The sequence below is a fragment of the Patiria miniata genome, unplaced genomic scaffold (genome assembly GCF_015706575.1).
Source record: "Patiria miniata isolate m_02_andy unplaced genomic scaffold, ASM1570657v1 HiC_scaffold_1, whole genome shotgun sequence".
NCBI lineage: Eukaryota > Metazoa > Echinodermata > Asteroidea > Valvatida > Asterinidae > Patiria > Patiria miniata.
The window spans coordinates 20815738-20827509 of NW_024037047.1; the positions used below are offsets into that span (position 1 = coordinate 20815738).

At 40.5% G+C, this 11772-nt stretch overlaps 1 protein-coding gene across 1 annotated transcript; it reads left to right on the top strand.

The window, feature by feature from the left end:
* Positions 1-6717: 6717 nt before the first annotated feature.
* On the top strand, positions 6718-7418 carry LOC119746009 (complement C1q and tumor necrosis factor-related protein 9-like; the record flags this gene model as incomplete). The annotated part of the gene is made up of 2 exons (XM_038223146.1): positions 6718-6802; positions 6890-7418. Coding segments are annotated over 2 exons (573 nt in total), but the record flags the coding sequence as incomplete, so codon positions are not given.
* Between the last annotated feature and the right edge of the window lie 4354 nt (positions 7419-11772).

Sequence of the window (11772 nt, forward strand, 5' to 3'; positions counted from 1 at the left end):
CTGGATTCATTTTGTCGAATTCATGGATGGATTTGGTTTTTGGAGAACGCATTTGAGATAAATAGTCAACCCAAATTACATTTTCAACTGTACGGACTTTTTTTGGCGGTATTGTACTTGTGGAATTCAGCTATGCCTCCCCACCAGACTCCAAGTTATCTCCTAGAGGATTTTTAATGACTCATATTTTTGTTGGTATTTTTTCAGCCAGCAATTCGTTCGAGTGTTGAGGAGTGCTTCCGCGATAGAATTCAAGAACTGTGCTTAGGTGAGTGTCAGTTTGACATTTTCTTCATTCAAGCATCGTAATCAAGCGGTGATTTGGTGGGAGACTGTATCTTTTTTTTCTATTCATTTACATGTATAAAGTTTTTGGTCAGTTATAAACAGAAAACGTCATTCGAACAAAAGAAGTGTACAATCTACACTCACTGTACAACTGTGCCTTACATTTTGGCCAATCGCTGCTATGAACAAACCTTTTTGAACCGTAGCCTTTTTGTTCGTGGTCTTTGAATCAACATGCGATTCAGTTTCAAACTAACTTCCGTTCGACGACGTCACAATGCTGAATTGTCGCAAAGACGTTTGAGGTAATTCAAAGAATGTCTATGGCTGCAGACCAGCAAATAAACTGCCATGGACCTCAGTGATAAATACCCCCACTTGTAAAGATCAGGACAAATACTCACAGCTCTCCAAGGTGTTTGAAACACCCTTCGAATTAAAGCTTATTTCATCATCTTTCATTGCCGGTTCAATGTTAGCGGGATAATCCGATGACCTTTTTGGAACAAAAATTCCACCCAAATATGATGACCCTGTAGTCCTGTAGCCCATCGCCCAAGGCACAATCTGCCACTTCACAAAACAATGAACACTCAGATTTATTAGGACAAAAGATATTGCTCAAACAGGGGCGGATCCAGGAATTTTTGCAGGGGGAGGGTCAGACTCCTAAAAAAAATATGTCAGATTGTTGTGACAGGCGAATGGGTTATTATTATTACTATAATTGTGATATATTTTTGTGTGTGTTTCACAGCGGGGGCTGGGTGGGGGGGGGGGGGCGAACCCCCCCCCCCCCCCCGATCCGCGCCTGTCGAAATATTTTGTCAAATTTTGACCTGATATGATTGTAATTTGATGTATGAAGACGTCATGATGACGTCGCTAAAATATCCACATCTTCACACTAAGGTTCATGTTTATACCAGGTTCCATTCTTCTGCGGCTTCTCTTTGCATTTTGAATTCACCTAAATTTGACCTACCGGTAACCCCGGTAGGAAAGGTCAGACGACTTTACCTTCGAATATCAAAAATGTTTATCAATGTATAGTCAATCAGATTTCAAAGTGTGAACATGATTGTTCATTTTGTTCATGAGTTTTTGCAGTGAAATCGATTGTAATAAGATACCCGATGACGTCATTATGACGTCAGAGTATACAAAAGGTACACCAGTGTTGATGTTCGTTCAAGGTTTGAAGTTTATACCGTGTACTGTACGGTTCAGTAGAAAAGTCGCAGATAGTTATTGTCAGAAAAAAAAAAAACAAGAAAGAAAGAAAGAAATTTCTGAACATTTCCAAACAATGATCGGGTAGTCGATCACCCAAATATATCAGGGTTTTGTTGTTCGGAATGAGGAATTCCTGTCTGACATTATTTCCGCCTCTACTTTACTTTCGCACGCTTCAAACTAAATTATTGTTCACATACTGACTGGTTTAGTTTTTGATTAAGTTGAAATCTTGTCACTATATGGATAGCACACTGTACATTCACGGAAAGTTGTATTGTCAAAACAAAGGCTATCAGGTAGAACTTTTTCTAGTCATTTCTGATTGCAGTTTTGAAAAGAGTTTAAAACATCAAGTTCCCTGCTGATTTCAGAATAGTTTCAACTGATTGTGATTAATGCTTAAACAAATTCACGCACTTTTAATACTTAAAAAAAGTTTATGTCTTTGGTTTAAAGAAGACATATTGCGAAAGCTCCATCCTTTATAAATAAACTCACCCATAAAATCAGTATGATCAACCACCCCTTATTTTGTTCCTCATTTTGCCATTTTAATTTTATCACTTTGACTTTAAAACATGAAATCCCGGTGCGATGTACTCACATTGTTTCCCGGCAATCACTGAAACTAATTCGGGATCAACAGTTATGGGAAAGTTGGTCATGGAAGAACGTTTATCAGGAAATCCTGACATAAAAAACATGCCTGTCTTATTTTGTGTTATTGCTCAAGCAGTACCCTTTCAACTTTGTCATTTCGCTAGAGTTCACAGTGCGCTTTGATCATCAAGTTACATTCAGGCATTGCAGGATGAACGTGTCATGAATATAGAGGGCGCAAATACAAACAGACCGGATCGTGATGATGCACACAGTTTTATACCAGTTCAAACTGCTTTATTTAACAAGATGAATTTGTAGAAATCCTGTATAGAGTTGATGTTTGTACAAATTACTCAGGCTTTCTGTTCGCCTGAAGAGATTGAAGCAAAAGCTCTCGGATGAATTCACTCGTGTATTTGCATGTAGGGTTCCACTCAGCATGCCACTGAGATTCTGTTGGATATTTGGACAAACAGCGATATTAGTTTTTGGCTTATTTTTCGAAAGTTTTTGGTGATTGGTACAGATTTTCACAAATTTGAGAAATGTTGTGAGACACGTTTCAGTTGACAAACAGATGGTGGCTTATAGCCAAACCGGTGCTCTGATTTCCCATCCGGAAAATAAATCTTTATGTAATGACTGTAACTTGACTGCGGTAGTCCAGCTGTAATGTTTGCGCCACTACTTCCTTGGTATGAGATCGATTTCCCTCATTAATGCAGAAACTGTTTGCTCATTGTGATTCCTATAACCACAAGTTCAAGCAACTTTGAACCAGTTAGAGGAACAAAGGATCAATTGCTCACAATCTTAAGTATGATGCAGCACAACTAACTTTTGAACTTTTAGCTCAGTTGATGCTATACATTTGACCAAAACAGATAGATTAAAGCGATTATTTTTTTGGGTTCTTGTCACTGAATTTCGTTGCCTAGACAGTACTAGTAGTAACGATTGCACGAGGAACAGCGTGCGCGCGAAGGTTTATTAGTCAGACCCTATTTATATCTAACAGAACGTCTAGATTCCAGACTAGGTGCTACAACTCCCCAGTTCATTAGGAATTTTACTGAAAGGTATGCGACAAGGTATGTAATAAAATTCACGACATTGCAAACAAATTCGCATACGTTTGCGCACATATTCGCGAATTGTTTCACGACATCGCATACGTGTGCGCACATATTCGCGATTAATTTCACGACATCGCATACGTGTGCGCATATATTCGCGATAAATTTCGCGACATCGCATACGTGTGCGCACATTTTCGCGATAAATTTCGCGACATCGCATACGTGTGCGCACACATTCGCGATAAATTTCGCGACATCGCATACGTATGCGCACACGTTTGCGATATGCGATGTCCCTTCAGGGCCACCATAATAATGTGTTACAGCTCCATGCTTCCGCCACCAAGGCTGAGCGTTGTGAGTTCGCTGCCCGCCACGTATAATTCAGTGTCGTGTTATAATTTCGGGGGCCTGTTTGGGGTCAACGAACTTAGGATCGACGCATTCACAAAAAAATCGACAAAAAAGTGTCCGACCCGGTGGAAGACACCCACATTTTTTCCACGGACGTGGAGCCATTTTGGTGTCGCGGGAGACCGCGGTCTCGGATCCTTTCAGGAGCAAACATTTCTCGGAGGCCGAGTAAAACTTGCTCTTATATAGATGGTTGAACCAACTTCAATACAAGTTAAATCGACTTTTTCCACGCAGACGGTCTCGCAAATTGTAAGAAGTTCAAGTTTACGTTTGTTGAAGAGTCCAACACTGAAACTTAATTATGACCTACCTCCATGATTCAGACCGTTTGTAATTTTATGGCAACACTCAACATTTTCGTTTCAAATGACACCTTTACGTTTTATTGCATTATGATTTATTGTCAAAACTGTACAATCAGCCTTCGCCTGTGTACTACGGTAACCTTTTCACTGCGTTTTCCAAATGCGACTGCCTCACAAAATGCCAATTTAACAGACAAACGGGAACATTTACAGACAGTTGCCATGGTACATAATTATCATGTGCGTAAATCGACGGGGGACAGGGGGAACCCCCCCCCCCCTTTTTAAAGCGGGGGACATTGTTTGGTCCCCCCCCCCACTTTTTCTTCCCCGAATAAAAATTGTAGCCTTCAACAATGATTGTGTTACTCAGAATGCATGTAGCTGATTCAATTACTCCAAACTCAAAACTTTAAAAGATGATCTTTTGCTGAAATTGGTTTTAGTGGTCAGAAATTGCCTCAGATCTCACCACAGAAATTGCTTTTCTATAACTGCATGTCTCCTTAACTATATCCCCATTTACATTTAACTCCAAATTTTCATCCCCAACACTACGCCCTACCCGATCAATGATCGGGTAAACCAGCTTGTCAAGATATATTCAATCACTGCAGGAGAACGTGTCACTGAATATAGAGGGCGCACATATACAAACGGGCCGGATCGTGATGATGCACACAGTTGTATTCAAGTTCAAATTGCTTTATCTAGTTGGATTCATAGAAGTCATGTAGATGTATAGCGTTGATGTCTGTACAAATTATTCGTCCCTTCTGTTCTGCTGTCAGGACCGGATCCAGAACACCTTTTTTTTTGGGGGGGGAGTCCAAAAATAATTGTGTACCCCCAAAGTGGGTCCAAAAAATTACGGCGTGAGGTTCAGGGCCCGCTTAAGGGCCCCGAATGGTTTTTTTTTCTTCTTTTGTTTGATTCTAAATGCTCTGTGGTGCGATCTGAGGTAATTTCTGACCACTTTAACCAAATTTTTGAGTACACAAATAATGAAAAAAAAGTATGTGACATTATTCAGTTAACAAACAGATGGTGGCTGATGCTAATAGCCAAACCGGTGCGCTGATTTCCGATCCGGAAAATAATTATTATTTTTGTAACGACCGTACCTTGACTGCAGTGTCCACCTGTAATATTTCCGCTATACTTCCTTGGTATGAGATCGATTTTTCTTGATAATGCAGAAAATGTATGCTCATTGTGATTCCCACAATCTCAAAAGCAAGCAATTTTGAAAAGCATAGGATCATTTGCTTTTGATTCCTTTTTTTTCGTGAGAAGCAACAAAATGGCTTAAAAACTAAGAAGGTCGCAACTAACTTGTTAAAGTTTCAGCTCAGTGGATACTATCATTGAGAAAAGCAAAGAAAACGTATGCACTCTTTTGTAGGATCTCGTAACTTGATTCCGTTGCTTTATAACACCTTGAACTATTTTTTTTAAATTTTAAAAATACCTTCAAAGTTTTCAAAGGATATATCAGGCGAAATAATTTCACCGGGTATTTCACCAGCATTGCAAGGTTTCTGTCATCAAATCGCCATATATGTACTTTTCCGAGCAGTTGCAAATGATCCTACGTGGCCTTAAATTCTTTTTGCATACAGTTTTCTCAAACAAAATATGGGTATTTACTTTGGTAGTTACTGCGTTTGATTCGAAAATATTAAATCCTTTAAAGAAGACATGAATATTGTTGCTCGTGCGTGGGTCTGTTCAGGGCCGTTGCATGCAGGACGCGTTCCGCTTAAAAAGCATATATATAACAATCCAGATCACATTTCGCCCGACAGAGATTTTGATCTGGGGGTGTTTTATTGTGAAATTCAGCTATGCCTCCCCCAACAGCCCCCAAGATATCTCCCAGCGGATTCTCAATGACTCATTTTCGTTGGTATTATTTCCAGCTTGCAATCTGCTGAGTGCTGAGGATTCCCTTCGTGATAGAATTCAAGAACGTTACATCGAGTGTCTGTTATTTTCCTCACTCAATCATCAGAACAGAGCAGTGATTTTGGTGGAAGACTGTATTCCTCGTTAACTCATCAGGGTGCCTCGAACTTACAGCGGAAACGCGCTGAAATTTCCTTCACATTTTTTTATCGACGTATATCAGTTTGTAGAAAAAGGGAACTTGGATGAAAACAAACATTGATCACACCAATATTTAGTTGCTGTGTAATCAGATTCTTTGGAATTTGTCTTCATTTAATTTATTTTTAAATCGGAATGTCCTAATTCTTTCTTGAGTCACGTTGTAATTCGTTTTGTTTATCACCTTAATGATTCTATCAGGACCGGGGAAGGGGCAAGATGTGTGCCCCCTACCCCTAAAAATACTACAGCTGCGGAACGCTTCGCCCTATCGGAATGCAATTTAGTGACCCTTCCTAACTTTCTTGTTAGCCCCTTGACCCCTCATACGACACTGTTATATAACAATGATTCCTCCAATCTCATGTTTTTGGGTTTTTTTTCTGCAAATCTGACGGCGGATTGTCATTAATTTTAGACTAGTTCTCCTGTTTATCAAACCTCAATATTTTTCTCTACTCTTCCCGTTTTTAAAAACTATTTTATTGAAAAAAAAGTTCTCACCTGATTTGTTTCAGTTTCATGCTTTGTTTCTGTACAGAATGAAGATCTGCGCGGCAACCGTTCTTTCAATCGCCCTCCTTCTGGGTAACTCCGTCAACCTCCGAGCTTCCGTTACTGGGCCGGTTCCCTCGGACGGTGATGGTCCTGCGTCTCAGGCGTGTCCGATGTGCTGCCAGGGGTCGGCTGCAATTCCCGGCATACCAGGTCTTCCGGGGTCCTTAGGTCAGCCAGGGTCAAAGGGCGAGCCAGGTCAAAAGGGTGATATTGGACAGAGTGGACCTATGGGTGAGCGTGGAGCAGCTGGGCCTACAGGGGACGAAGGCATAGGACAGCCCGGAAAAATAGGTCCAAGAGGTGTCCCAGGTGTTGTAGGGCCAACGGGGGAAACTGGTGTCAAAGGTCAAAAGGGTGAGCCAGGGGAGACACCAGACGACTCCAACCAGCGGGTAGCATTCACCGTGGTGAGGACGAGCAGCTCGGATACCTCGGCGCGTGACGACACCCGTTTGCCCTTCCAGGAGACCGAGACGCTTCTGCCGGGTACCAGCTTCGATCTCGAGACCGCCACGTTCACGTGTGGTGTGCCGGGCACCTACGTGTTCATGTTTTCTGTGTATAAGTATCCCGGCACCCTGACCGTTCATCTCCGGAAGAACGGCGACGCGGTTGTCGGTGGCGGTAGCAGTTATTCAAGTCACAATGACCAGGTGTCTGGGAGCGCGGTGGTGGTTCTGCAGCGTGGAGATACGATATATCTCACCATGCGCGGTAAGGCGTATAGTAATTCCAATCACTACACCTCGTTCAGTGGCTTCCTCCTTTACCCCGAATAAACAAATCCAACACATAAGATACACGAGCATATCGTGTTGCTGATTTTTTTTAAGCGCTTTCCATTTTGCCGAAACAATAACTAAGGCCGAATAAAAAAAAAACATGTTTCTCGTCCGGGTGTTTGAAAAAAAGGAGGAAGCGGGGCTTTTTATTTTTTATTCGTTTCAAGATGGCCGCCAATTAAAAATTTCCTGCAACTGTTGGTGTTTCCACTTTTCAAAGACACTTTTAAAATGAAAGATATGTTGGACAAGAGAACTGAACATATTTACAGTGTCATTTAGACTTGTATTGATCTACAATTTATTTTCCCATGAATTTGTGGACATTTTCGGTGTTTTTTTACTGCATTTTTCAAAAATAAAAAAATAATAAAAAAAATCCAGGCGGCCTCCAAAAAGGAAACGGGCGGGGACGAGCAACATGGGTTTTTTTTTTACTTCGCCTAATGAATTAACAGCAATAATTTTCCATGCCACAAAACTAAAACAACATTTTTTGCATTGCGCATGCGCATATCTGTAAACAATAGATTAGAGTGCATGTATTTAGCTTTATGTGCGAGTATTGCATGAGATAATAGTGAAATGTGCGCTTTAAGTTTGTTGACAATGATAATGTGTTGTATCCGCCGTAGAGTGACGCATTTTTAATGGAATATTTTTCTTAAAAGCAAGATAGTTATTTTTTTCTTCAAAACAAAACCACGTTTGCAATAAAGCAGTGCCATCGGAATGTTTACAACTAAAACAAAATGTTAACGATAAACGAACCTTCCTGAAATTATTTAGGCCAAATTGCCGACCGCCAACTGTTTATTGCCATATTAGACCAAAAATATAACATAATTTTGTTCCTGAAAATAAGTGCGATTATTTTGTGTTATTGGGTTATTAATTAATAAAATGAATTTGATTAAACAGAATACCTATATATAGGTATCCTAACGTAAACAAATACAGTTTTAAAAGACATACCGACAAACAAACAAAATATTTGCCTACCTACCTACCTGGATAATTTGAGGGCGTACTGTAAACACACACATTTCTTTCTTTGCCTTATGTTCCCTGTATGCCCAGCACAGATGATGTCAATTAAATCAATCCCATGTATGTATCAATTTTTATTTCATGTCACGAAAAAAGTCTCGAGTGATTGAATCAGATTTTCTTATAGACTGAAAGCTTGGCATTTGGATTAACAATTGTTTGAAATAATCTAATGCTATTCACAGCAATTAGAATACACTGGTTTTTATTAAATGATTGCATTCATTTTAAACGTTATAATATGTGAGAATTATGTAAAAGTAACAATTGACTGGCTATGAAAACAGTATGCATAAAACCTCATTCTGAGGATTACCAAAAGCACCACCATTGTTGATAAATACTCTCTTTCTTTCGCTTGGCTTCGTTATGAAAAAAAAACCATGATTTTAATTACTTTCAGTTTAAACAGAAACGTGCCCACAGTAATGAAAAAAGTAGAATTGGCTGTTGTTTTTAAAGCCCGTATAAGTGCGACAAGTGTTTCTTGATTAAAAGACTCCAAATTATTTGAAGACTTTTATTGTTCTTAATCAGTATTACTTGATTGCATTCAAGAAACTCACTTTGAAAACATCAGTGAAAGTGTGAGCCCGTCAGATGGTAAAGAAACGATCTTAACGAAATCAATTAACACAAAGCACAAATTCTATTAAAGTGAGGAGGGTCTTTCAACTGGCAAGAAATGTCCTTTGTCCCTATAAAGCTGCCATCAGATGGTATCACTTTATGGTATTTCATGTGAAATTCTTTGTATTGACTTTTATTTGGATACCATATTTGGTCAGGTGATGCAATTAGTCCCCTGCTATCAGCATATCCTTGGATAATGTCTCCAGCCAGCACATGTACATGTAAGCTGCACAAGTACGCTTCCTGGGAATAGGTAGACTCCTGCAAGGAATCAAAGAAAAGGTTATAATGGACCCTTCCTGCATGTCAATCAACAGTGCACATTGGCCAATCAGATCACCACTTTTGATCAGGTGACCGCAGTAGCTCAGTCAGACTGGGTCACAAGCACTGTTGGATCTATTGCTCACCCCGCCCCATTTTTTTGCACCAGTGGTTAACACCCCCCCAGATTATTTTGTAAAGAGTGCCCTTTTTACACAAGTGACCTTTTAGTTTTTACACAAGTGTCCTTAGTTTTGCTTAAAAAAGTTTCTTGTTTCACCAGCAGCTTTTAAAGAATTTTTAGAATTGTACAACACGCGTGTTATACGTACATGTGTGTGCATGTAATGCAGAGCTTGTGCATACATGTGGTGCAAAAGTTAGCAATTGCTGCATCACATAAAAATAACATGTACAGTGAACATGCACGGTTTTAACATGTTGGTCTGGATTTGACGCAAGCATTACAGACACACTCTCGCAAAATGTGGTACGGGTGCTTTCTTTACAAAAAACCTTTTTTACGTAAACCTTATCAGTCAGCCGATCACGCTCAATTGACTTCGGCCAAACCGCAGTCCCGTCATAAGAAATAAGTTAACAATGTTATCTGGACCATTTTTTTCCGAGAGTGTGTCTGTAAAGGTTGATGGGCTTTTAAAAAGAACTTTTGCAAATGGGAAAGATACTTTGGAAAAATCCAATCAGTTTGAATATGCTTCATGAATTTCTAAATAAACGAGCACATTTTTAACAGTATTTAATTACTATTATTTTTTTGGTGTGGTGGTGGGGGGGGGGGGGGGTGGCTGGCTGGGAGGGGGGGGGGTGCCAGACAGAAGATATATCAGAATGGCGCAATAAGACCGACAGCGGGCGCAATAGTTTTGATTAGGGTTTCAAAAATTTCTACGCGTCTGAGTCGTTAATTTGCATAAAAATTGCCCCCACAATTTTTTGTAAAAAACGAGACCGTCTAGTTTAAAAATCGGTGGAATCGTGCGAATACAGCCGAGGATCATCTCCCTAGCTTTTGGGCTATTATCTAAGATCAGATTTGATAAATTAGGGTCCAAAAATGGGTCCTATTTGCAGTAGGGATGCCACTGGTAACTTTGGCAGTATGCAGGCTCAGCATTACCGGCAGGCTTCAAGCATTACGGACACACTCTCGCAAAATGTGGTCCGGGTGCTTTCTATACAAAAACTTCGTTGGCTCGGGGTTTTGTACGTAAACCTTATCAGTCAGCCGATCACGCTCAATTGACTTCGGCCAAACCGCAGTCCCATCATAAGAAATAAGTTAACAATGTTATCTGGACCATTTTTTCCGAGATTGTGTATATAATGTGAGGGCGCGTTGTGGTACTCTGTGTACAGCGCACATTTAGATACAGAGCGCAACCCAGACTTGGCCAAGTCTAGGGAATTGCCAACACTACAAAAAAATTTGTGATTGACAGTAAGAAATTAAAGCTTTTGCAAAAGTGTAAACAATCAGTTACAGAGGATTACTTCTGTGCTTACAGGGATAGCGCAGATTTTCTGTGCTAGCATGCTGAAAGCCCAGAATGAGGATCATAAGGAGAGAATTGTGTGCTTAAACCATGAAATTGAGTCTATTGAGTAGTAGTGGCTTTGTGTACTTACATGACAATGAGCTGAGCCCCTAAGAATGTTGGAGAAGCAATTCACGGATCTGTATCTGTCTGTTGGTCTGAAAGGAAAAACACAAAGATTCTGGGTGGAAAATGGACTGGTATATTGATGTTTAATATGTTGATTGTCACTTGACAAATAAAATGAACTGAGAGTTGTTCAATTTGCATTGAAAGTGATCGATTCTCATTTTTGAAAAATCACCCACCAGAATGTCCCAGGTTGGACACAATTAACAGATGTTGCAAGACTGGACTTAATATCACAAAAACCAGGGACTAACGTAAAGTGGATACTGGGAAGAGCTTTAAGTGTATTGTCTCCATGCATGGACAAAAGAGGGCGCTTTATAGCCGAACAAGCAGAAGCCTAAATGATGGACAGTACACTGGTTCACTCACGCTGGCTACCGTGTATATAATGTATGGGTACCAGCATTTACAAGCCACGATGGCGCCTAAATGGCCCTCGTTTATAGTTTCCACTGTATGGGGGTGCTTGAGCGCAAGAAGGAGATTCTACCTTCTCTTTGAGCGTAGTGACTCCTTCCTTGCTGATCTTCCAAGAAAACTTCTCCGTGGTCTCTCCTACTTCCTCATCCAGCATCCAGGGTTTACAACTCCTTGAACCGTCGCAAACTCTCCCCGCCGGGAAGGGGGGAGGCAAGGTGCCCCCTGCCCCCCTCCCCTCCTCTCTCTGGATACGCCACTGCTGCATGGTGAAGTATTGAATTTTATGTTTTTCACGTTGAGACAAACGAAAAGTGTCGCTGAGATTTGGAACAGC